Source organism: Balaenoptera ricei, chromosome 1, assembly GCF_028023285.1.
Source record: "Balaenoptera ricei isolate mBalRic1 chromosome 1, mBalRic1.hap2, whole genome shotgun sequence".
Classification (NCBI taxonomy): domain Eukaryota; kingdom Metazoa; phylum Chordata; class Mammalia; order Artiodactyla; family Balaenopteridae; genus Balaenoptera; species Balaenoptera ricei.
This window is the reverse complement of record NC_082639.1, coordinates 162,655,922-162,682,801: the sequence shown is the minus strand read 5'-3', so window position 1 is coordinate 162,682,801 and position 26,880 is coordinate 162,655,922. Positions and strand designations below refer to the sequence as shown.

The following is a 26,880-nucleotide window of genomic DNA, read 5'->3' as shown; positions in this document are numbered from 1 at the left end:
TCCGGTTGGGCCATTTACTCAGCCTCCTATGTAAAATCATCATTCTTCGTATTATGACAGAAAGTTTTATTTTTCTCTTTGATTTTATCTTATCAGAAGCATTTATACTTGCTTTTATTGTAATTGTCTTTTGAGGTTTTTGAGTGCAGTTTTTTTCCTCAATAAAAATATATTCCTGAAGTGAATCCAGCCAGTATATATGTAAGTGATGTTAGATCAGATGGAGCCAAGTCTACCTAAAAGGAGTTGTATCTTCTAAAACGTTTTCTTTAGAGCAGTGTGAAATCCTAGTACTAATCAAAAGTATTCATGATTTTTCAGTGTTTTTAGGCAGGAAAAAAGATTTAGTGTAACCATATATCCCGGCTTGCTCAGTTGAGTTCCAGTTTATGCCTTCTGTCCCTGCATAATTCTTGATAGGGCCCTTGCTATGTTCTAAACGTGATCAATTCTGTGGTTACTTTACTTAAAGGATATTATACTTTGTGAACCAGTGTGGCATTAATAGCAGAATTAAAATGCATCTTGAAGCTATAGTCTTAACTCTTACCTGTTACCTTCTTATGCTGTTCAGTGAGTCACGTAGCTTCTTGAGTCCCTGTAAAACATCCTCAAATTCCATATCAGGTTTTTTAACTGAAATTGTATGGAGGATATTTCTATGTTTGCATTTTTCTTGAGGGGATTCAGTTTTTTTCTTTCTCAGAGTTGTTTGAGATACACCAAAAAATAAATAATTTACAAATAAACTGATAATTTAATCTAGTAAAGTTTTTTTTTAAATTTCCTGTGTTGTTTTTCTTTGCTTTCTATTAAAAGACTAGTTTATAAATAGGCCACATGTTATCAGTGGCATTGTCTACCTGATAGGCTTATAAATTCTCTTTCTCTCCTATTCTTTGTTTATCATATGAATTAAATAATACAATTACCACTTGAGTAGCTTCTAATTTTGTACCTGAAACGTGTTTTTTAAAAACTTGAATTTAATGTAGTTAGAGTAACTTGTATGCCATTAGAAAATTATATGTTCTCACCTTAATTTCTTTTGCTTTTCAGGAATTTAGTGGTTATGTTCAACAAGTGAAATATGCAACAACAAGAATAAAAGGTGCCATGCCAAGAATCTATGAGCTCGCAGCTGGGGGCACTGCTGTCGGTACTGGTTTAAATACTAGAATTGGCTTTGCAGAAAAGGTTGCCGCAAAAGTGGCTGCACTCACAGGTAGGTGATAACACGGTTTATTACTCATTTCCATTATACTAGTCTGTATTTTTCTGGGTGTTTCTGCTTTGAATTCTGAACAAATTTAAAGTTAGAAATAATATTTTCCCATCAAACATGTACTTTGTGTCTATTTCAGAAGTTGTAATGTTAACCTTTTGCTTTTTAAAAGTTTTCTATCTGTAAGTTCATACAGCATGTAATTATTAAAATCTGTCAGTGCTAACTTTGCTTACTATCTGGTAGTATTCAATTATTTTCCATTTAAAGCTGTTTTGAATACTCATTTTCAAAGCAGGAGGAATCAACTGATGGTTGAGAAATTCATTTGAATGACAAATACGTTAGAGATTGACAGGCTTAATTTCTTTTTTTCCTATGGCATGCTGTGACATTTCTTTGAATTAATGACCTTTTTGAATTCTCTTTCCTTTAGTAGAGTACTGTGCTCTTGATAATGATAACTGTTATTAGAGCTATTATCTCCAGAAAACTCTTATTAAGACACAGATATTACCAGAGAGTTAGGGTACAGATAATTATACAATGCTCATTATTGCTTACTAGCAGAGATTTTTTTTTTAATCAAATTTTAATCAAGAAGAACTGTATTATGGGGTTTAGAATATGTAGATTTTTAAAAATTTGAACATGGGAGAGATTGAGAATGTCTAACTCATTTTGGCTCCCTAATCTCTCAGAGGACCTTGTGGGTCCTGGCTAGAGAAGAGAATAGAACACCTAAAATGGGGGGAAAATTGTACTAGGAAAGGAGTGTGGAATAAAGCAGAGTGAACTTTACCTACTTTGCCTCTTTACTGAAGCGTAGTCAGGCATCATACACAGGTGTTTGCAGTAGGATAATGTTTTTTCTTTCAATATTTTATATTTCTTTCAACATTTATTGTACTTCTTCTTTTTATCTTTTAAGTGTGCTAGTATCATCAGATTTTCTACCCCTTTAGGACTTCTTGAAGAAATGTAGACAAAGCTTGAGTCTTAAGCACTTTTTTCTGAAGTAAAATTTTTATTCTGTTCTTTTTTTGCTTTTCATATACTGGCACTTTCTGTTTAACTTGCTGATATTAGAAAAATGTTTGATTTTACCTGTTAACTCATATAGGTTATTATTTTTTCTTCAGGCTTGCCTTTTGTCACAGCTCCAAATAAATTTGAAGCTCTGGCTGCTCATGATGCTTTGGTTGAACTCAGTGGAGCCATGAACACTACCGCTTGCAGTCTGATGAAGATTGCAAATGATATTCGTTTTCTGGGTTCTGGTCCTCGCTCAGGTCTGGGAGAACTGATTTTGCCTGAAAATGAACCAGGAAGCAGTATCATGCCAGGTAATCACATAGCTGGTAAATTTAGAACTGGAACTTGACTAGAACCCAGGCATTCTCATCTGCAGAGCGTATCTGCTTTTGTTTAACGTGATCTCAAAGTGGATGGGGACATGTGTGGTGCACTTGTTTCAGAATGTCTTTGTGGGCTACTTTTGATCAGGACTTCTGGGGACATCACCCAACAATATAGGAGAAAAGAATTTTAGTTAGCAGCATGTATTTTGATTTCCACCTTAGAAAATATGTAATAGTTCTATCTTTTACAATCCAAAGCAAATAGAATTCTAGAACAGGCTGTTAAAGTGATCAGCATGGGATGAATAAAGATGAATTGTATCAAATGCCTCTTATTTCATTTTTTGCTTTAGGTTTTGGCCAGTTAGGTAAGGGAGGCTCCACAGATATGGTTGGGACCTTGCTTTATTATATGTCTTACTTTATTTAATGAAGTTGGATTTCCTTCTTTTCTTGATGTCTGGATTCCAGTAAGTCATTTGGTGGACTCACTTGATATTCATGGAATCCAGTGGAGAAGTGTGGGCAATACTGTTACATAAATGTAGCTGGGTGAACAGTGAGTGACATTTAAGGAGTGCCTAATGAGTTGACTTCAGACTGGAGGGATATCTTGGCAGCAAGCTGAAGGGCTCTGCCCTTTCACCACTTTACTGGTGACTGAGGGTGAAGGTAGAGAATATGTGTTGATCATATTAGCAGATAAAGTTGAAATAGCAGTACATCAGATGACAGAGTCTAGATTCATAAAGGACTCTGTAGTTGGACTAAAACTGACAAGAGTGAAAAAGAAAGACCTGACTATAGATTCTTTTAGATCTAGGCATGTGTAGAATGAGAAAAGATCTGATTTTAAAGTATGTCATGTTGAAAAATGACATGAGTTCAGTTGATTGCAAATTCAAGGTGATTACCTAAAAAAGAGAAATGCAGAGTCACAGATAAGGAACTAATCTTCCCACTGTGTTGCTTTGTACTTGTCAGAGGAATCAGGGATGTTTGGTTCAAACTTGAGCTTGTCAGAGGAGTGTTACAGGGTGGTAAGTTCTGGAAACTCAAATAGGAAAATTCCAGCTTAACATCAGTTTCCTCTGGGAAGCCTCCCGATGTTGGTGAGGCGCTTCTTTTATAGGTATTCCCACAGCAGTCTGCACTTCTCTGTATTGACCCCTTATCTATCATAATTGCCAATTCTCTCTCCCTCGCCTCCGAGCTCTGTGAGGGCAGGGGCTGCATCCTTCTTCCTCACTGTTGTATATTCAGCGCCTGGCTCCATAACTATTTCTAGAGCGCATGTAAGCCACGAAGGCGAAAAGAGCTGTACCTACTGTGCAGTTGTAGGTACTCTGCTTAGTAGCCATTGCGTGGTTCAGAGTTGCTGGCTACATGGTTTGTTTCATTAAACAGCACTGATGGTTGGGACATTGCTTTATTATATGTCTTTATTTAATGACGTTAGTTTTCCTTCTTCTCTTGATTATTTGATATAAAACCTAATCTTAAACTCATACTCGAAGCCACAAGTGTGTTTGATGTGATACCTCTCTTTGGTGGTTTTCTTGAAGGCAAGGTGAACCCCACCCAGTGTGAGGCAGTGACCATGGTTGCAGCCCAGGTCATGGGCAATCATGTCGCCGTTACCATTGGAGGCAGCAATGGACATTTTGAGTTGAATGTTTTCAAGCCATTGATGGTAAGCTTTAAATTTGATTTTTAATGTCTTAAACCGAAAGCTAGTTGTCTTGGTTTCTGTCTTTCATTAAGGTTTCTTACAATTCTTTAGGTACTTGGATAATATACGTAGCAGTTGGAAGTTAAACATATGTTAATGTTAGAGGATTAATCCTGTATATTTAATTACGTGACTTTTAGCTTAAGTAATTGGTGGTTTGCTTTTTGTAATAGGAAGAAAAATTCTGAAAGTAAGGTATAGGTTTCTTTCTTTTCCCTCGCCACTGGGGATGCCAATTGCTAGAAATAAGTTCTAGTCTCCTCAATTAAAAAAAAAGAAAGAAACTCTCCTTCCAGCCTGTCTCCTTCTCATGCTGCTGCTTTCTTCCTCTCTCTAAATTCAGCCTTTTTAAAGAAATACCCACTCTCACTCTCATTTGCACTGCAGTCTGACTTCCACCCCTGCACTTATGTTTGAATTGTTCTTGTAGCACTTGTGACGTCTTGAGTCCAACAGACATGCCATGGCTCTTAACTAACATCTGACCTTGACTTGCTGCTCCTTGGAACACTCTTTTTCCTTGGTTTCTTCAGCACTTTCTCTCCAGTTCTCTTCCCTTTCTCAAGGCTTTCTTCCATTGGTTTTACTCTTCCACACACCTTGAAAACATTGTGTCCACTCGATCTATTCTTTTTCCTTCATCTTTATGAAGACAGAACAAAACGGCATCATCTTTTATCCAGTTTCCCCAACTTCAGATAATGGAGCTATTATCATTTACAATCCTTTATTTGTGTGAAGTGTTATATCTAAGTATATATTAGAGGCTTATTTCCAGTTTGTGTCTGGTGTAAAGTCTGATTTTAATTTGATAAGAATATGCAAATAACAAATATTTAGTGTATTCATTCAGTGTATTCATCAAATATTTATTGAGTACTAGTCTGTGTCAGGCACTGTACTCGTTGCTAGTGATAGAACAATGAACAAGACAGATTTTTTTTTTGCCCTTATGGAATGTACATTCTGGTGGAAAATAGAAAGAAGACAGACCAAAGCACAACTCAGACCGATAAGCGTTTTTTTTTTTAATTAATTAATTAATTTATTTTTGGCTTCATTGGGTCTTCACTGCTGTGCGCAGGCTTTCTCTAGTTGTGGCAAGCGGGGGCTGCTCTTCATTTTGGAGTACAGGCTCTAGGTGCGTGGCCTTCAGTAATTGTGGCACGTGGGCTTAGTAATTGTGGCTTGCAGGCTCAGTAGTTGTGGTGCACGGGCTTAGTTGCTCCACGGCATGTGGAATCTTCCCGGACCAGGGCTTGAACCCGTGTCCCCTGCGTTGGCAGGCGGATTCTTAACCACTACGCCACCAGGGAAGCCCCAGACCAATAAGCTTTTCCTTTCAGGTCAAATTCCAAACAGTTAACACCAGCTGCCTGGCAAATATATGTGCATAACAATAAGTGTCTTGCCAATTTATTTTTAAACAAAGGTCTGTTTTGTTTTTAATAGAAAATAAGTCAAGATAATCAACATTTGCCATATAATAAAGTCATTAGTATCAAATTAAACCTTGAAGTTCTGTGTCTTCTACTAGAGTCCATTGTTGGGAGTCTGGTTTTCAGACCCTGGGATTTTAGACCAGAGAGATTAGGATGTGGATATATATCTTAATATATATTGGAAATGATACCAAAAAGAAAAAAACGGCTAAAACAAACTAATTGACTTTATACTGTTTTAAAATACTGTGTGAAAGGTTATTTTCAAGGGATTATGGAATATTTATTTTGTTAAGCATAAAAAACGTGGTGATCATTAAGAACTGAGAAGCCCTGATTTCACTGATTGCCTCAGACTCACGCTGAACTTTCTTTTTGTTTTTCTTGGAATTTTATTTTATTTATTTTTTTCTACAGCAGGTTCTTATTAGTCATCCATTTTATACACATCAGTGTATACATGTCAATCCCAATCTCCCAATTCATCACAACACCACCACCACCCCCTGCTGCTTTCCCCCCTTGGTGTCCATACGTTTGTTCTCTACATCTGTGTCTCTATTTCTGCCCTGCAAACTGGTTCATCTGTACCATTTTTCTAGATTCCACATATATGTGTTAATATACGATATTTGTTTTTCTCTTTCTGACTTACTTCACTCTGTAAGACAGTCTCTAGATACATCCACGTCTCTACAAATGACCCAATTTCGTTCCTTTTTATGGCTGAGTAATATTCCATTGTATATATATACCACCTCTTCTTTATCCATTCGTCTGTTGATGGGCATTTAGGTTGCTTCCATGACCTGGCTATTGTAAATAGCGCAGCAATGAACATTGGGGGTGCATGTGTCTTTTTGAATTATGGTTTTGTCAGGGTATATATGCCCAGTAGTGGGATTGCTGGGTCATATGGTAATTCTATTTTTAGTTTTTTAAGGAACCTCCATACTGTTCTCCATAGTGGCTGTATCAATTTACATTCCCACCAACAGTGCAAGAGGGTTCCCTTTTCTCCACACCCTCTCCAGCATTTGTTGTTTGTAGATTTTCTGATGATGCCCGTTCTAACTGGTGTGAGGTGATACCTCATTGTAGTTTTGACTTGCATTTCTCTAATATTAGTGATGTTGAGCAGCTTTTCATGTGCTTCTTGGCCATCTGTATGTACTCTTTGGAGAAATGTCTATTTAGGTCTTCTGCCCATTTTTGGATTGGGTTGTCTTTTTAATATTGAGCTGCATGAGCTGTTTGTATATTTTGGAGATTAATCCTTTGTCTGTTGATTCGTTTGCAAATATTTTTTCCCATTCTGAGGGTTGTTTCTTCGTCTTGTTTGTAGTTTCCTTTGCTTTGCAAAAGCTTTTAAGTTTCATTAGGTCCCATTTGTTTATTTTTGTTTTTATTTCCATTACTCTAGGAGGTGGATCAAAAAAGATCTTGCTGTGATTTATGTCAAAGAGTGTTCTTCCTATATTTTCCTCTAAGAGTTTTATAGTGTCCGGTCTTACATTTAGGTCTCTAATCCGTTTTGAGTTTACTTTTGTGTATGGTGTTAGGGAGTGTTCTAATTTCATTCTTTTACATGTAGCTGTCCAGTTTTCCCAGTACCACTTATTGAAGAGACTGTCTTTTCTCCATTGTATATCCTTGCCTCCTTTGTCATAGATTAGTTGACCATAGGTGCATGGGTTTATCTCTGGGCTTTCTATCCTGTTCCATTGATCTGTATTTCTGTTTTTGTGCCAGTACCATATTGTCTTGATTATTGTAGCTTTGTAGTATAGTCTGAAGTCAAGGAGTCTGATTCCTCCAGCTCCTTTTTTTTCCCTCAAGACTGCTTTGGCTATTCGGGGTCTTTTGTGTCTCCATACAAATTTTAAGATTTTTTGTTCTAGTTCTGTAAAAAATGACATTGGTAATTTGATAGGGATGGTATTGAATCTGTAGATTGCTTTGGGTAGTATACTCATTTTCACAATATTGATTCTGCCAATCCAGGAACATAGTATATCTCTCCATCTGTTGGTATCATCTTTAATTTCTTTCAACAGTGTCTTACAGTTTTCTGCATACAGGTCTTTTGTCTCCCTAGGTAGGTTTATTCCTAGGTATTTTATTCTTTTTGTTGCAGTGGTAAATGGGAGTGTTTCCTTAATTTCTCTTTCAGATTTTTCATCATTAGTGTATAGGAATGCAAGAGATTTCTGTGCATTAATTTTGTATCCTGCAACTTTACCAAATTCATTGATTAGCTCTAGTAGTTTTCTGGTGGCATCCTTAGGATTCTCCATGTATAATATCATGTCATCTGCAGACAGTGACAGTTTTGCTTGTTCTTTTCCAATTTGGATTACTTTTATTTCTTTTTCTTCTCTGATTGCCGTGGCTAGGACTTCCAAAACTATGTTGAATAATAGTGGCGAGAGTGGACATCCTTATCTTGCTCCTGATCTTAGAGGAAATGCTTTCAGTTTTTCACCATTGAGAATGATGTTTGCTGTGGGTTTGTCATATATGGCCTTTATTATGTTGAGGTAGGTTCCCTCTATGCCCACTTTCTGGAGAGTTTTTATCATAAATGGGTGTTGAATTTTGTCAAAAGCTTTTTCTGCATCTATTGAGATGATCATATGGTTTTTATTCTTCAGTTTGTTAATATGGTATATCACATTGATTGATTTGCATATATTGAAGAATCCTTGCATCCCTGGGATAAATCCCACTTGATCATGGGGTATGATCCTTTTAACGTGTTGTTGGATTCTGTTTGCTTGTATTTTGTTGAGGATTTTTGCATCTATATTCATCAGTGATATTGGTCTGTAATTTTCTTATTTTGTAGTATCATTGTCTGGTTCTGGTATCAGGGTGATGGTGGCCTCATAGAATGAGTTTGGGAGTTTTCCTTCCTCTGCAATTTTTTGGAAGAGTTTGAGAACGATGGGTATTAGTTCTTCTCTAAATGTTTGATAGAATTCACTTGTGAAGCCATGTGGTCTTGGACTTTTGTTTGTTGGAAGATTTTTAATCACAGTTTCAATTTCATTACTTGTGATTGGTCTGTTCATATTTTCTGTTTCTTCCTGGTTCAGTCTTGGAAGGTTATACCTTTCTAAGTGTTTGTCCATTTCTTCCAGGTTGTCCATTTTACTGGCATATAGTTGTTTGTAGTAATCTCTTATAATCCTTTGTATTTCTGCAGTGTCAGTTGTGATTTCTCCTTTTTCATTTCTGATTTTATTGATTTGAGTCCTCTCCCTCTTGATGAGTCTGGCTAATGGTTTATCAATTTTGTTTATCTTCTCAAAGAACCAGCTTTTAGTCTTATTGATCTTTGCTGTTGTTTTCTTTGTTTCTATTTCATTTATTTCTGATCTGATCTTTATGATTTCTTCCTTCTGCTAACTTTGGGTTTGATTGTTCTTCTTTCTCTAATTCCTTTAAGTGTAACATTAGATTGTTTGAGATTTTTCTTGTTTCTTGAGGTAGGCTTGTATAGCTATAAACTTCCCTCCTAGAACTGCTTTTGCTGCATCGCATACGTTTTGGATCATCGTGTTTTCATTGTCATTTGTCTCTAGGTATTTTTTGATTTCCTCTTTGATTTCTTCAGTGATCTCTTGGTTATTTAGTAACGTATTGTTTAGCCTCCATGTGTTTGTGCTTTTTATGTTTTTTTCCCTGTAATTGATTTCTAATCTCATAGCACTGGGGCCAGAAAAGGTGCTTGATACGATTTCAATTTTCTTAACTTTACTGAGGCTTGATTTGTGCCCCAAGATGTGATCTATCCTGGAGGATGTTCCGTGCGCACTTGAGAAGAAATTGTAATCTGCTGGTTTTGGATGGAATGTCCTATAAATATCAATTAAATCTATCTGGTCTATTGTGTCATTTAAAGCTTGTGTTTCCTTATTAATTTTTTTTTGGATGATCTGTCCATTGGTGTAAGTGAGGTGTTAAAGTCCCCCACTATTACTGTGTTACTGTCGATTTCCTCTTTTAGAGCTGTTAGCAGTTGCCTTATGTATTGAGGTGCTCCTAGGTTGGGTGCATATATATTTATAATTGTTATATCTTCTTCTTGGATTGATCCCTTATGTAGTAGATCATTATGTAGTGTCCTTCCTTGTCTCTTATAACATTCTTTATTTTAAAGTCTATTTTATCTGATATGAGTACTGCTACTCCAGCTTTCTTTTGATTTCCATTTTCATGGAGTATCTTTTTCCATCCCCTCACTTTCAGTCTGAATGTGTCCCTAGGTCTGAAGTGGGTCTCTTGTAGACAGCATATATATGGATCTTGTTTTTGTATCCATTCAGCAAGCCTGTGTCTTTTGGTTGGAGCATTTAATCCATTCACATTTAAGGTAATTATCAATATGTATGTTCCTATGAGCATTTTCTTAATTGTTTTGGGTTTGTTTTGTAGGTCCTTTTCTTCTCTTGTGTTTCCCACTTAGAGAAGTTCCTTTAGCATTTGTTGTAGAGCTGGTTTTGTGGTGCTGAATTCTCTTAGCTTTTGATTGTCTGTAAAGTTTTTAATTTCTCCATCGAATCTGAATGAGATCCTTGCCGGGTAGAGTAATCTTGGTTGTAGGTTCTTCCCTTTCATCACTTTAAGTATATCATGCCACTCCCTTCTGGCTTGTAGAGTTTTTGCTGAGACATCGGCTGTTAACTTTATGGGAGTTCCCTTTTATGTTACTTGTCATTTTTCCCTTTTTGCTCTCAATAATTTTTCTTGGTCTTTAATTTTTGCCAATTTGATTACTATGTATCTCAGCGTGTTTCTCCTTGGGTTTATCCTGTATGGGACTCTCTGCACTTCCTGGACTTGGGTGGCTATTTCCTTTCCCATGTTAGGGAAGTTTTTGACTATAATCTCTTCAAATATTTTCTCGGGTCCTTTCTCTCTCTCTTCTCCTTCTGGGACCCCTATAATGCGAATGTTGTTGTGTTTAATGTTGTCCCAGACATCTCTTAGGCTGTCTTCATTTCTTTTCGTTCTTTTTTCTTTATTCTGTTCCGCAGCAGTGAATGCCACCATTCTGTCTTCCAGGTCACTTATCCGTTCTTCTGCCTCAGTTATTCTGCTATTGATTCCTTCTAGTATATTTTTCATTTCAGTTATTGTGTTGTTCATCTCTGTTTGTTTGTTCTTTAACTCTTCTAGATCCTTGTTAAACATTTCTTTCATCTTCTCGATCTTTGCCTCCATTCTTTTTCCAAGGTCCTGGATCATCTTCACTATCATTATTCTGCATTCTTTTTCTGGAAGGTTGCCTATCTCCACTTCATTTAGTTGTTTTTCTGGGGTTTTATCTTGTTCCTTCATCTGATACATAGCCGTCTGCCTTTTCATCTTGTCTATCTTTCTGTGAATGTGGTATTTGTTCCACAGGCTGCAGGATTGTAGTTCTTCTTGCTTCTGCTGTCTGCCCTCTGGTGGATGAGGCTAACTAAGAGGCTTGTGCAAGTTTCCTGATGGGAGGGACTGGTGGTGGGTAGAGCTGGCTGTTGCTTTGGTGGGCAGAGCTCAGTAAAAGTTTATTCCACTTGCCTGCTGATGAGTAGGGTTGGGTTCCCTCCCTGTTGGTTGTTTGGCCTGAGGTGACCCAACACTTGAACCTACCCGGGCTCTTTGGTGGGGCTAATGGCAGAATCTGGGAGGGCTCACTCCAAGGAGTACTTCCCAGACTTTCTGCTGCCAGTGTCCTTGTCCTCACAGTGACACACAGTCACCCCCCACCTCTGCAGGGAACCCTCCAACACTAGCAGGTAGGTCTGGTTCAGTCTCCTATGGGGTCACTGCTCCTTCCCCTGGGTCCCGATGCACACACTACTTTGTGTGTGCCCTCCAAGAGTAGAGTCTTTGTTTCCCCCAGTCCTGTCGAAGTCCTGCAATCAAATCCCACTCGCCTTCAAAGTCTGATTCTCTAGGAATTCCTCCTCCTGTTGACTGACCCCCAGATTGGGAAACCTGTTGTGAGGCTCAGAACCTCCACTCCAGTGGGTGAACTTCTCTGGTATAAGTGTTCTCCAGTTTGTGAGTCACCCACCCAGCAGTTATGGGATTTGATTTTCTTGTGATTGTGCCCCTCCTACCATCTCACTGTGGCTTCTCCTTTGTCTTTGGATATGGGGTATCTTTTTTGGTGAGTTCCAGTGTCTTCCTGTCGATGACTATTCAGCAGTTAGTTGTGATTCTGGTGTTCTTGCAAGAGGGAGTGAGAGCACGTCCTTCTACTCCGCCATCTTGAACCAATCTCCTCACGCTGAACTTTCTAACCTCTGCATCTTTGTTTCTCTTCCTTCTGCATAGAAGATTCTTTTTCCATCTCTGGCTATTTAAGTGCTGTCCATCAAATAAAACTTTATCGACTCCTACAACTGGAATTTATTTCTCTCTCTATGCCCTTTAACATTTCATACCTGTATTTTATAATACCACAGAATATCTTGTGTTTTATTTATTTGTATTTATGCCTTTTTACCTCTTAAAAGGGCAGTTCGGTGCCCTGAGATGTTTATAATTTCTTTCATATTTTTTTTCTTGGGTATGATGCCTTACAGGTTGTAGGAGTGCTATATGTTAATTGTACTACATATTCATTTATGAATCGCAAATAATGTGTTATTGGACAAAGAAAAAAGTTAGGCTTAATAAGTCTGTCTCTCTCTCTTAGATTAAAAATGTGTTACACTCAGCCAGACTGTTGGGGGATGCATCAGTTTCCTTCACAGAAAACTGTGTGGTGGGAATCCAGGCCAACACAGAAAGGATCAACAAGCTAATGAATGAGTCTCTAATGTTGGTGACAGCTCTTAATCCTCATATAGGTATGCATTTAAAGAGTAATAGTGTCATTTTGAATACAGAGTTAAAAGCTGAAAAATTTTTAAAAGACTACTGGATCAATGTTTGTGAACAACAGATTTCTTTTGGACGATCTCTTAAGACATTTCAAATTGTGTTGAAAGATGCTATATATCTTTATAACCTTTATGGTGTCATATTTCTTTCAAAATCTTGATTGATTATGCTTCATTTTATTTGAAATGTGCTAAGTTCAGAAGTAGAACTTTTTTTTTTTTTTAATTATTTATTTATTTATTTTTGGCTGTGTTGGGTCCTCGTTGCTGTGCGAGGGCTTCCTCCAGCTGTGGCGAGCGGGGGCCACTCTTCATCGCGGTGCGCGGGCCTCTCACCATCGCAGCCTCTCTTGTTGCGGAGCACAGGCTCCAGACGTGCAGGCTCAGCAATTGTGGCGCACGGGCCCAGCCGCTCCGCGGCATGTGGGATCCTCCCAGACCAGGACTCGAACCCGTGTCCCCTGCATTGGCAGGCAGACTCTCAACCACTGCGCCACCAGGGAAGCCCCAGAAGTAGAACTTTAAACTTATTTTAATCTTAATGGAATTCAGATATTGTGGGACACTAAATTCAGATATTAAGTGTCCTCTCAGTTTTTAATGTCACTAGGTGGCACTGGCTGATTAACAATGAATGAATTCATTTTTCTACCTTCTCTAGATGCTATACTATACTTTGTTTTTGTTGTTTTATTCAACTCAGAAATGGATTAAATTAAAAGAAAGAGGGTTATGTATGCATTGCTTGTAGGGAAAGGGGGGAAATACAAATATTTTGTCTAAAACCATGGCTTTTGTGTTGCAAGCCTTTTCCAGATTTATAAATATTTCATTATGTAGATTCAAAAATATTAGCTTGGATTGTAGATTGACTAGTGATCCCCATTAAATACACTGCTTTAAGTCATGGATTTTGAGGTGTTCATTGCATTGTTATAATGTGTTAAAAGCCTTTTCTCACCTTCTCCTTACTGCTGAGCTGAGGTTATTAATGTATTCTTTGATTTTCTGCATTAGAACAAGTTATGATGCAGTCATTTGGTGTGATATGATTACTGTTTTAAAACAGTCTTACTTCAATAATCCTGAACTTTCAAGGCTGATTTTATATTCTTGGCTTCATGTCAAGCTATAATTTCAATCTTATAAAGTTAGAGCTCATATAACTGCTTCAGGTAACTCTGAGCCCAATATGCTATGTGCTCTTTGGAATAGTATTAAGATTGACAGTAATGCTGGGCTCTTTTGAAATAATTGTACATCAGCATTCAACTGGAGACATATACAGAGGAACCCAAAGGCTCATGTGAGAAATGTTTCATCACATATATACTACAGAATTTGTTACAGAAACATTGAGATACTCCTAAAGCAGAATGATTGATGTCTTTCTTAGAGTCAATTTAATGTGAGGTAAAGGCCGTACAAGGACAAGTGGGCAAACCACACCTTACTGGTTGACAGAGCATGAGCCTTACAACTCCACATCATGGGTTCTGTTTGTGCTCATTATGTAACAGGCTGATTGGTAATCGTGTTTTGTGGGACTTGAAGAAGAGAACTGAAAGGGTTAGCATAATGCATAGACTTTAATGTCATTATTAACATAAAAGTACAGAATGTCTAATATTGACCCCAGAGGTTTGACATGAGAATTCTTTCTCTCAAAGTTAGTCTGACCAGTAAATGCCTTTTCAACATGCTTAGCATTCACAAATTAATTTTATTATTAACTATGTCCATAATATGTTTTATAGGTAGATTAATTGCATACTACACATAACATCTTGTAGGTGGTTGATAATTGCACATGACACATAACATGTTGCTTGGTCAATAATCATATTGCCTCAGCAGGCTTCTTCTCTCTGGTCATAGTCCTCTAATCCTGGGTTGTTTGTTTGTTTGTTTGTTTTTCTCTTTCACTGGTTTCATTTTTGTTTTTTCCCTTCTTTCTGGTTTTTGCCTTCTTTTTTTTTTTTTTTTTTTTGTTACATTAAATCGAGATAACTTGCAGAATTGCCCTGCCCCTATCTTTATTAATTTTAAAAGCAAGTAACTTTGAAGTAAACAGTAGACCTGTGATCTCTTGCACAAGTATATATATTAAAACTTCCCAACTTGTACCCTTGTAATGTCTGGAAAGAGGCGAGGGCATGGAGTGCTGAACCAGAGAGAGATATTGGAAGCGGCCCTGAAGGCTCATCTCTCCTCAGAGCCCTGCCGGCTCTTCCCTCATTGCAAGAGGACTCTCCTCTCTTTTCCCTCTTAGAGCCCTTTACCATAGTTCCTGGTTGTGCAGTCCTGTATTTTCTGTAGTGCTGCAGCATTGAGCTTGTTAATGCTTTGTTAGAAAGATAATTTTTCAGGTTAAGCATGCTATTGAAACAGCACATTTATACTAGTCAGATGTATATTTTTATCTCTTGGTGCCATGTATGTGTGTGTGTGTGTGTGTGCATGTTTGTGTATGTGTATACATATATATCAAGAGAGAGAGATGCATCTATGTGTATATATTTTCCCCCTTATGAAAATATCTGGGTTAGTGGGCAATTCTAATTTAGGGACAAATCTTGTAGAAAGGGAAGTATGTATTACTTCAGAAAAGTAAAGGTTTTATTCCATACAAGAAATGACAACTATCAAGATAATCCACTACTAAATATTTTTAAGATTAAAAAATGTTTACTTAAGAGATCAGTAGCATTAAGTAAATAATGATTACCTTTTGCTTTAGAAAACGAAGTTTCACTATTAACTCCTACATCGCCTTTTAATTTTTTCTTTAGGGTATGACAAAGCAGCCAAGATTGCTAAGACTGCTCACAAAAATGGATCGACCTTAAAGGCAACTGCTATTGAACTTGGCTATCTCACAGCAGAGCAGTTTGACGAGTGGGTAAAACCTAAGGACATGCTGGGTCCAAAGTGATTTAAATAAATTCATAATAAAAATGATTGTCATATAAAATAAAAAGTGAAACAGACTCCTTATATTTCTTAAACAAAAATGGATAAATGTGAAAGGAAACTGCTATTGAACTTGACTGTCTCTAGCAGAGCAGTTTGGTCAGTGTATAAAACGCCAGGACATGCAAGGTCCAAAATGAATTTTAAAAGTGTAAAATAAAATAATTAAATTGTATAAAATCAAAAGGAAAACAGACTTATTTTTCTTTTGTGTTAATTGACTCGTATTATATAGTTGAATCTGTGATTTTTGTGTATGGGTGTTTACCATTTCAAATGTTTTATAAGAGCCATATCAGTTTTTAAAGAGTTGTAATTTTTTTGGGTGGTTTTTGTTTTAAAAAAATTCCCCTATAGTAAAAAAGTACTTGTTAGCTCATTCCCAAGTTAGGTCTTCAGACATCTTTTATTTTCCTGTGATTTGGGAGCATAAGCTGATCAAGCATTTGCCCTCCTAAGTGGGGTTGTGAGTGTTTGTATGTGTGTACGCATGCATGCACACGTGCATGCATATATATGGAATATATATATGTACACATATATAAGGAAATAGGATAGATTAACAAAATTAAGACATATATATCCTATGTGCTAATTACACAGACACACACACCTCCTGACCTTATTTAAATTATCCTAGGAAGACTGGAAAGACTGAGTCAAGAATTATAGGACATGGATTAAAAAGGATAAGGGGTGCAAGCAGGAAGCTTGGAAAGAAAGGGAGGGTGTCATGGGAGTGAGTCTTGCCCATCATCTCTCTGTGCACCAGTGCCAGGATTTTTCAGCAGGAGTTCATTTGAAACAACCTCAGGGAATTTTGAATTAGCAGATCTAGGGAGATCCAGGTTAAGATGATTTAAACCTGCAAGTGAAGGCTTTGTTTAAAATAGACCCAACCTCAATTATGTAGGGAGTTGGAACAGTTTGGTTTGTTCTTTTTTCCCCTCCCACATGTATAATTAATAACAGGATTATGAAGAGAGTGAGTCCCACTAGCTAAAGCATCTCATCTGTAAGTACTGCTCTATCAAGTGTGTTTAAAAAAAAAGGAATACTTACTCCTGATATTTATTCTTGGAAAATTAGACTCATTAACACCAACTCCGCTGTGGTATTTAGAAGATAGCATATATAGCATTTTAAAAAATAATTAAAATTCTAATATAATGTTATATGTCAATTGTACCTCAATTTTTAAAAGTTGTAGAAGTATTGTGATGAAAAATGAAATTATATTCTTACAACTAATCTCTTAAGCCTGAGTGGGTATTCTTTTTTTATTATAAAAGGGATTTCAAACCTTTCAAGGGAACTGTAGAGCCCATAGGATCTACTTTTAGCCCATGCAGTATTGTTTTTGGCAGTGTTTTTCACATGGTGATGATGTGATGCTTGTGCAGTTCGATTTCCTGTAGCCTGTTTGGTTTAAAATAAAAAGATTTTTATTGGAAAAAAATCATAAAACAAAATCAGATTGTGCCTGGAACTCAACAACCAAACTGGCAACTGTTCTATAGTTGTGGAACTGAATGATGTTTTGCCTTAGCAGGCATCCTCAATCTAAACAAGCTGTCATTGGAGGGCTCAACTAGAAACATAACCACTTATGTAATAAAGATAATAGCAGATCAGGTTTGTAGACTCAAACAGTCTTTGCACAGCTATCTGCTATATCCTAGCTTATTATGAGCCATCATTGAATCCTTTGAGCTGACAATCACCTTTGTGTGATGTTAGTGAAGTAAAACACTGGGCTTTATGGTGAAGTCCTACATAAGGGTTTTAGGATTCCCTGTGAGAGGGTTGTACTGAAAATCAACTTCAGTATTTGTACACTGAGGACGGTGTTGTCTCATGGGACATTTGGCAATGTCCAGAGACATTTTTGGTAGCACTGAGGAAGGAGTGCTACTGGCATCTAGGGGGTGAAAGAGATGCTGCTGAACATCCTGTAATGCACAGGACAACCCCCAACAACAAAGGGTTGTCCACCCCTGCATATCAATAGTGGTGAGGCTGAGAAACTTAAACCCCAAAGCCATTGTCTCTGGAAATGCTCACTGCTTAGTTAGGCTTCACTGCTTGCTTGTGTGTATTTATATCCTGGCATTGCAGAGACTTTATTAATTGAAACCATGAGGTATCTTAGATGTGAGCATGAACAGACAAGTGTTAATGAAACATTAAGTGATCACAGTGCTCATGCCTTGGAATGACCTCCTCCCAGCAGGGTATCCAAGGATTTGTGCTGGATAAACATAATGGGGGAGAGGGGCGGTCAAGTATCTGCAAAAACGCCAGGTAAATATGTTTTAAGATGGAGACAAAAACAATCCATTGATCCTTATTAGCAAACATGTAGAATGCCAAGGGGCTTACTTGAGCAAACACATTTCAGAGGAGGAAAGTCATGGGACTTACGAACAGATCAGTCTGGAACTACACCAAACTTGCACACAGACGCAGCAGGGAAGTTCGTAGAAAGCCACGGGCTAAATTTACTCATTTAACTGTTTCATTTGGTTGACAGAAAAAGTATGTATTCACAAAAATTTATGAGAATATTTCATACTCAAGTATATTTTAAAGATCATATGCTTGAATATGGCTGTTATATCTCTTCAACTGTCCTATTGGTCTATAACTACAGCAGCAAGAAATCTTGGAGAGACAAATTTAATGTTTTTTTAAAAAGATATTAAAAAGACAAGGTTAAAACTGGTAAGCTAAAATGAATTAGTTTTTTTTTTTTTTTAAGCAAATTCATTAAATTGGCCATTTAGCAACTGGCTTTTGAGCAACTAACCTAGAGCTGCTTCCATCTGCAAGCTGGGTGAGATGAAAGAAGCTGCTGATCATTGTCTGCCATCTGTGATGTCAAGAAGCAGAGCATCAAGATCACAGAACAACTGTGTGAAGCCAGGCAGATGAGGACATGGTCTTGGTATCTTCAGATTCCCCTGGAGATACCTGCTGACACTTCACCCTGCTCTTCAGGGCTTTCCACAAAAGACGTAACTATGGCTACCCAGCCACAGGCCAGGATGCTGAGTACCAAAGGAGCTCATTAAAATCTATTTGCTGTATTAGCATCAAACATATTCATTCATAAGCCTATGGAATCTGGGATTGAGAAGACCTCTGTCCTTAGGATTAAGGGGTGGGAGATAATGAAATATGTTTCCTGTATAAAACACCATACTCTAATAGACAATACTCCTTTCTAAGAACTTGTGGTCTGGGACTTCCCTGGCAGTCCAGTGGTTTAAGACTTCGCCTTCCAATGCAGTGGGTGCGAGTTTGATCCCTGGTCAGGGAGCAAAGATACCACCTGGCTCGCGGCCAAAAAAACAAAAGAGAAGCAATATTGTAACAAATTCAATAAAGACTTTAAAAATGGTCCACACTAAAAAAAATCTTTAAAAAACAAAACTTGAGGTCAAGTGTGCATAATTTTGCCTCAATCAGGTGAGAACGGGGTTTCGAATGAAGAGTTTTTGATGAAAGCTACACATTGTCATCAGTAACTTGGGGCTAATTGTCATATCAAGACATTTAAACAAAGGTGAAATTTGAAGCTGTAAAAGAGAATGGCCAAGGAAAAGGCAGAAGGAAAATGAGAGGTAACCACTGAACGAGATAGATGTGGTCATGGAGGTTAAATTGGAGTGGTTCAGTCTAGACGCTACGTCAGGAGAAGGGGGAAGCTGGTGAATCCAGTGGAGTTCAATTTCACCTCAGCTGCCTACTAGTCACGTTCCTGGCCACCACTTTATGTCTATAAACCCATTTCCTTATCCCCAAAATGGAGTTATTGATAACATATTTCATACTTACAAAGTACCAAGTGCAGTCCCTGCCTCAATTAGCTTTCTCGGTTTCCTTCCCTGAAGAGAATGGGCAAAATTAGTAAATGTTAAACAGATTTTAAAAGGTAAAATTGGATTAGCCATTTTTTCCTTCAAGAAGACTGTTCAGCCATATAATTTATCATCCAAACTGGAACACTTTGTGTTCCAGAACAAAAGAAGGTGCTAAAATAATTTAAATCATATAATTTTTAAAAAATTTATTGACCAAAAAATTGTTTTTATCATATTGGTGGACCTATAAATAGTGCTACTCAAAAGTTAATTTTAAAAATAGATTTTTCTCCAAAATACTAAAAACACGTGTATGAGTATGTGTGTACATTAAAAGGCAAAATTTTTAAACGATTATCTGAACATTAAAAATTAGAGAAGCGGAGTGACATCAGCATCATGACTGGGTGAGACACTCTCTTTATCTCTCCCCTTCAATCTACAACCAGTAAAACATTAACTCAACAAAGGTTCCTCTGCCCAACACACTGGGACACTGGAGAATTCCACATATCTGTACATCTAAAGGTGGCTAAACTGGAACACATAGAGGAGATGGAACTGGAGGGATAGCAGAGGTGGTGCCTGCAATTGGGACCCTCTGGTTGCAGCAGCTGAGCCTACAGCCCCAGAAAACCTGGTAGCAGCAGGGGAGGCTGCACACACAACTCTGGCCTCCCAGCCACAGCAGTGCCCACAGTCACAGATAACTTGGCAGCAGTGGAAGCAAAACCTGTGCTCCCATCCCTCCAGCCGAGGAGGCACCCGAGAATCTGGTACCCCGCTCCCTGACCACACCAGTGCAGCCCATGAACCTGACAACACTGGACATGGCAGAAGTGCCCACATCCCAGGCACCCCCCAACCTTCCACTCCTCCCTGTGGTGGTGGAGCCTGTGGCTCAGGAAATCCTAGATGCGACATAAGTGCCCACCATCCTGGTACCCCAGGCAGTGATGCCAGAGACAACAGCAGCAGCAAGGCACATGTGACCCTGGAGCACAAGCAACGACAATGAGGGCACTGAGCATCAACTCTGGCAAAGGCAGTGCGTGGAAAGTGCTGGTTCTCAGATATAACTAGAAGTAGCTCAAGCAAGAGAAACCAAAAACTTGTGCTATAGCACCACCTTCTGGAAAACAAAAGAAAGGCCTCTAATTTCTAACCTGTTGAATGCTTAGACTCAATTTTAAAAAAGCTTTATGTAAAGAAGGTGTTCACTACTTCAAATGTGCCAGAGGGGGGCGGGGAGAGGGGGGCGGGGAGGGGGGGGCCAAGATGGCAGAGGAGTAGGAGGACGTGGAGTTCATCTCTCCCCACAGATGCATCAAGAATACATCTACAAATGGAACAAGTCTCATAGAGCACTGGCTGAACGCTAGCAGAGGACCTCAGACACCTAAAAGGACAAGAAAGATCCCCGCATAACTGGGTAGGATGAGAGGAAGAAGGGAAAAAGAGGAGAGGAAGTGGGACGGGAATGGCAGCCCTTTGAGGGGCAGCAGAAGGACAGGAGAGGTTCCTGCATCAGGGGAGCCCCCTCACCGGCGGGGAGATCAGATGGGACAGAAGGGGAGCTTTGGGGGCTCTTGCAAGAGAGTGCAGCACCAGGTCTGTGGCAGGACAGAATGAGACCTACACAGACAGTCCGTGCCCCAGCCTGAGACGTGTGTCCCCCGTGCAGACGGGGGCTGGGTGCTGGAACGAGGGGTTTGGGGAGCAAGCCCAGGGAGAGGAATGCTCTTGGTTGCGAGGAGACAGCCTGAGGGGATAGGAGTGAGGAAATCCGCAACCAGATAGTGTGGAAGAAACCCGACTGCCATGGAAGTAAAGTGCCATTGTTAAGTGACACGCAAGGGGCAGAGCTGCCATCACAACCTTTCTCCCCACGCGAGGGCCCCTGCCTCCCCGGCCACTAGGAGGGGCCCTCAGCAGGGCGGCTCTCTCGCGCCTGTGACCTGGCGCTAGGAAGGGCCCCTGCTGAGGACAACTCTCTATGCCAGTGGCCACTGGCTCCACCACACACCTGTCACCGCCAGGGCTCCAGCGACCCCAGCCGCCCCGGTGCCTCTGCACCCCCTCCTCACCGGGGTGGACTCCTGTGCTCCAGGGCAGCCTCAGGAACAAACCCCTGTGGGTGGCCCACACGTGGAGGTGGGACTGAAAACACAGCTGAGCCCCAGGGACCATGCAACTAAGGAAGAAAGTTTGAAATCTCTCCTCACAGCTGCACAAACTGCAAATTGGCACCTGTTCAACCGGCCTTGTAAACTCAGCACCTACAGAACATCTAAACAGACAACAAGTGCTCCTGCAGCCAAGACAGGCTTAGCTTTAGCAGCTATAGACTTTGTGAGCACATACACATGGGGGTTGGGCCAGGCTAGAGTTGAAGCTGCCCCATAGCATGCACAGGAGGTCCAGATCCATGATTAACTGCAGTCCCGGGACCTGACTTAGGTGGATCTACGCTGGTGGCCTGGTGAAAACAACATCTGAGAGACACCAGGGTCAATTGCTGGCATACCCACAGTTAAGGTGGGGCCTAGAGCAGTGCCAGCAACAGTGTAATCTGAGAGCTCACACAACGGGTGAAAGGTGACGCAACAGAGCACAGCCACAGGTGAACAGGTCCAGAGAAGGAATACTCAGTGGCTTCCCTCCCAGTGGGGGTGCTCCAATCCCGCCCACCTCACACCGCAGATCAGATACACAGCTAAGAAACAGATCTGGGGGCATCTACTCCAACAAATAAGGAGCAGATCCTACCTCTGACAGGGCAGTAACAACCACAGAGCAAAGGGGAGGCCCTGCTCAATATCTAGTGCAGGCTCTGGTCACCACAACATCAGTCACACCTCCTATAAAGGGGATAATGGCCAGCATACACTGAGGAAAGAGGTGGAATACATCTATGGTAAAAACAACCCTCACACCAAAAACTTTTAAACCCAAACAGGCTACACAGGGAAGTTCCCACATAAAATAGCCCTCTGAGACAGTCTGAGGGTCTGGCATTGGGCAGAAGAACCCCCAGAGCATTTAGCCTTGAAGGCCATCAGGGCCTGAGCGCATGAGCTCCACAGGGCAGGAGAAACAGAGACTCCACTCTTGGAGGGCACACACAAGGTCTCACGTGCACTGGGATCCGGCACAAAGCAATAGCACCATAGGAACCAGGACTACACTTACCTAGGGGTCTTAAAGTGTCTCCTGGGAAGGTGAAGGTTGACTATTGCTCACTGTGAGGGCAAGGACACTGGTAGCAGAAGTCCCAGGGAATATTGATCAGAGTGAGATCTCCCGGAGGTCCACACTTCTCCACCAAGACCTGGCCCCACCCAACAAACTGCAGGCTCCAGAGCTGGAATGCCTCAGTCCAGACAACCACCAAGATAGGAACACAGGCCCACCCATCAGAAGACAGACTGCCTAAAGTGATACTTAGCTCACAGCCACCTCAAAACACATCCTTTGACATGGCCCTGCCCATCAGAGGGACAAGACCCAGCTCCACCCAAGAGACGGCAGGCACCAGTCCCTCCCACTGGAAGCCTGCACAAGCCCCTGGACCAACCTCACCTACCAGGGGACAGACACCACAAGCAAGAGGAATTATGATCTTGCAGCCTGTGGAAAGGAGACCACAAACACAGAAATTTAGACAAAATGAGATGACAGAGAAATATGTTGTAAATGAAGAAACAAGATAAAAACCCACAAGAACAACTAAATGAAGAAGAGATAGACAATCTACCTGAAAAAGAATTCAGAGTAATGATAGTAAAGATGATCCAAAATCTCAGAAAAAGAGTAGAGGCACAGATGGAGAAGATACAAGAAATGTTTAACAAGGACCTAGAAGATTTAAAGAACAAACAAACAAAGATGAACAATACAATAACTGAAATGAAAAATACACTAGAAGGGATCAGTAGCAGAATAACTGAGGCAGAAAAGGAATAAGTGAGCTGGAAGACAGAGTGGTGCAAATCACTGCCACAGAACAGAATAAAGAAAACAGAATGAAAAGAAATGAGGAGAGTCTCAGAGAATTTGGGACAATATTAAACGCACCAACATTTGCATTATAGGGGTCCCCAAAGGCGAAGAGAAAGAGAAAGGGCCTGAGAAAACATTTGAAGATATTATAGCCAAAACCTTTCCCAACGTGAGAAAAGAAACATTCACTCAAGTCCAGGAAGTGCAGACAATCCAATGCAGGATGAACTCAAGGAGGAACACACCAAGACACATATTAATCAAACTGACAAAAATTAAAGACAAAGAAAAAATAGTAAAAGCAACAAGGGAAAAGCAACAAATAACATACAAGGGAATCCCCATAAGGTTATCAGCTGATTTTTCAGCAGGACAGAAGGGAGTGGTTATATTTCAAGTGATGAAATGGAAAAACATATAACCAAGAATACTCTACCCAGCAAGTCTCTCATTCAGATTCGAAGGAGAAACTGAAAGCTTTACAGAGAAGCAAAAGCTAAAAGAATGCAGCACCACCAAACCAGATTTACAACAAATGCTAAAAGAACTTCTCTAGGTGGGAAAGAGACCAGCAACGTAAAACAACATTGTACATACATAGACTGCTAAATCAAAACCTCATGGGAAACGCAAAGCCAAAAACTACAATAGATACACAAACAAAAAGAAAAAGCAACCCTAACACAACACTAAAGATGGTCATTAAACCACAAGAGACGAGAACAAAAGAGGAAGGGAAGAAAAAAGACCTACAAAAACAAACACAAAACAATTAATAAAATGGCAATAAGAACACATATATTGATGATTACCTTAAATGTAAATGGTTTGCTCCAACCAAAAGACATGGACTGGCTGAATGGATACAAAAACAAGACTTTTATATATGCTGTCTACAAGAGACCAACTTCAGACCTAGGGACACATACAGACTGAAAGTGAGGGGATGGAAAAATGTATTCTATGCAAATGAAAATCAAAAGAAAGCTGGAGTAGCAGTACTCATATCAGATAAAATAGACTTTAAAATAAAGACTGTTACAAGAGACAAGGAAGGACACTACATAATGATCAAGGGATCAATCCAAGAAGAAGATATAACAATTGTAAATATATATGCACCCAATATAGGAGCAGCTCAATATATAAGGCAAATGCTAACAGCCATAAAAGGGGAAATTGATAGTAACACAGTAATAGTGGGGGACTTTAATACACCACTTACGCCAATGGACAGATCATCCAGACAGAAAGTTAATAAGGAAACCAATTCTTAAATGACACATTAGACCAGATAGACTTAACTGATATCTATAGGACATTCCATTCAAAAGCAGCGGAATACACTTTCTTCTCAAGTGCACACGGAATATTCTCCAGGATAGATCACATCATGGCCCACAAATCAAGCCTCAGTAAACTTAAGAAAATTGAAATCATATCAAGCATCTTTTCCAGCCACAAAGCTATGAGATTAGAAAAAAATTGCAGCATTATTTACAATAGCTAAGCTATGTAAAAAACCTACATGTCCATCAACAAATGAATGGATAAAAAAGAAGTAATACATAAACATACAATGAAATATTACTCAACATAAACAAAGATGAAATCTTGCCATTTACATCAACATGGATGGACCTTGAAGGTTAATACTCAGTGAATGTTTCACTAATGCTAAGTGAAATAAGTCAGACAGAGAAAGGCAAATACTGTGTGATTTCACTCATATGTTGAATATTAAAAAATATAATAAATAAAATAAATGAACAAATCAAACCAAACTAAAACAAACATGTAGATACAGAGAACACATTAGAGGTAGCCAGAGGAGAAGGGTCAGGGGAAGGGTGAAATGGTGATAGATGGAAACTAAATTTTTGGTGAACATGCTGTACAGTATATAGAAGTAGAAATATAATGTTGCATACATGAAACATATAATATTATAAACCAATGTGACTTCAACAACAAATTTTTAAAATAACAGAAGCAGAACTATTATTCTTGGTACATATTAAAGTAATTTGATCAGTGTCTTATTACCTGTCTATTATTACCTGTCAATAAAGCATCACTTGTGTTTTCTAAAGAATGTACTTTTTTCCAATAGAGTCTTATTATTTTGAATTTTTCCACAAAATTGGCTATAATCTTTAAACTACATTTGTGGTGAATAATTATAAATCTTTTACATTTTCAATTGACTCTTTGTAGACTATAATATTTTTAATTGAGCAACTAGTCACTCTACAGCTGCTGATGTACCTGATAAGCTCAGAAAAAATTCTAAATGAAAGATACTTTAAGTACTATTTTTTGTTTGTTTTGTTTTTTTTTTAACATCTTTATTGGAGTATAATTGTTTTACAATGGTGTGTTAGTTTCTGCTTTATAACAAAGTGAATCAGTTATACATATACATATATCCCCATATCTCTCCCCTCTTGCCTCTCCCACACTCACACCCTCCCTATCCCACCCGTCTAGGTGGTCACAAAGCACTAAACTGATGTCCCTGTGCTATGCAGCTGCTTCCCACTAGCTATTCTTTTACATTTGGTAGTGTATATAGGTCCATGCCACTGTCTCACTTTGTCCCAGCTTACCCTTCCCCCTCCCCGTATCCTCAAGTCCATTTTCTAGTAGGTTTGCATCTTTATTCCCGTCTTGCCCCTAGGTTCTTCATGACCATTTCATTTTTGTTTTTTAGATTCCATATATATGTGTTAGCATACGGTATTTGTTTTTCTCTTTCTGACTTACTTCACTCTGTATGACAGACTCTAGGTCCATCCACCTCACTACAAATAACTCAGTTTCGTTTCTTTTTATGGCTGAGTAATATTCCATTGTATATATGTGCCATAACTTCTTTATCCATTCATCTGTTGATGGACACTTAGGTGGTTTCCATGTCCTGGCTATTGTAAATAGAGCTGCAATGAACACTGTGCTACATGACTCTTTTCGAATTATGGTTTTCTCAGGGTATATGCCCAGTAGTGGGATTGCTGGGTCGTATGGTAGTTCTATTTTTAGTTTTTTAAGGAACCTCATTACTGTTCTCCATAGTGGCTGTATCAATATACATTCCCAACAACAGTGCAAGAGGGTTCTCTTTTCTCCACACCCTCTCCAGCATTTATTGTTTGTAGATTTTTTGATGATGGCCATTCTGAGCAGTGTGAGATGATACCTCAGTGCAGTTTTGATTTGCATTTCTCTAATGGTTAATGATGTTGAGCATTCTTTCATGTGTTTGTTGGCAATCTGTATATCTTCTTTGGAGAAATGCCTATTTAGGTCTTCTGCCCATTTTTGGATTGGGTTGTTTGTTTTTTTTATATTGAGCTACATAAGCTGCTTGTAAATTTTAGACATTAATCCTTTGT

At 39.1% G+C, this 26,880-nt stretch overlaps 1 protein-coding gene across 1 annotated transcript in view; it reads left to right on the top strand.

The window, feature by feature from the left end:
* Positions 1–15,809, top strand: part of FH (fumarate hydratase) — a 42,098-nt gene extending 26,289 nt beyond the window's left edge. The window contains exons 6-10 of the mRNA XM_059940746.1: positions 1,060–1,225; positions 2,368–2,571; positions 4,152–4,279; positions 12,458–12,611; positions 15,437–15,809. Coding sequence (XP_059796729.1) covers positions 1,060–1,225; positions 2,368–2,571; positions 4,152–4,279; positions 12,458–12,611; positions 15,437–15,579 — 795 coding nt within the window. The 3' untranslated portion in view covers positions 15,580–15,809. The remainder of the gene's footprint in view (positions 1–1,059; positions 1,226–2,367; positions 2,572–4,151; positions 4,280–12,457; positions 12,612–15,436) is intronic.
* Positions 15,810–26,880: the final 11,071 nt, after the last annotated feature.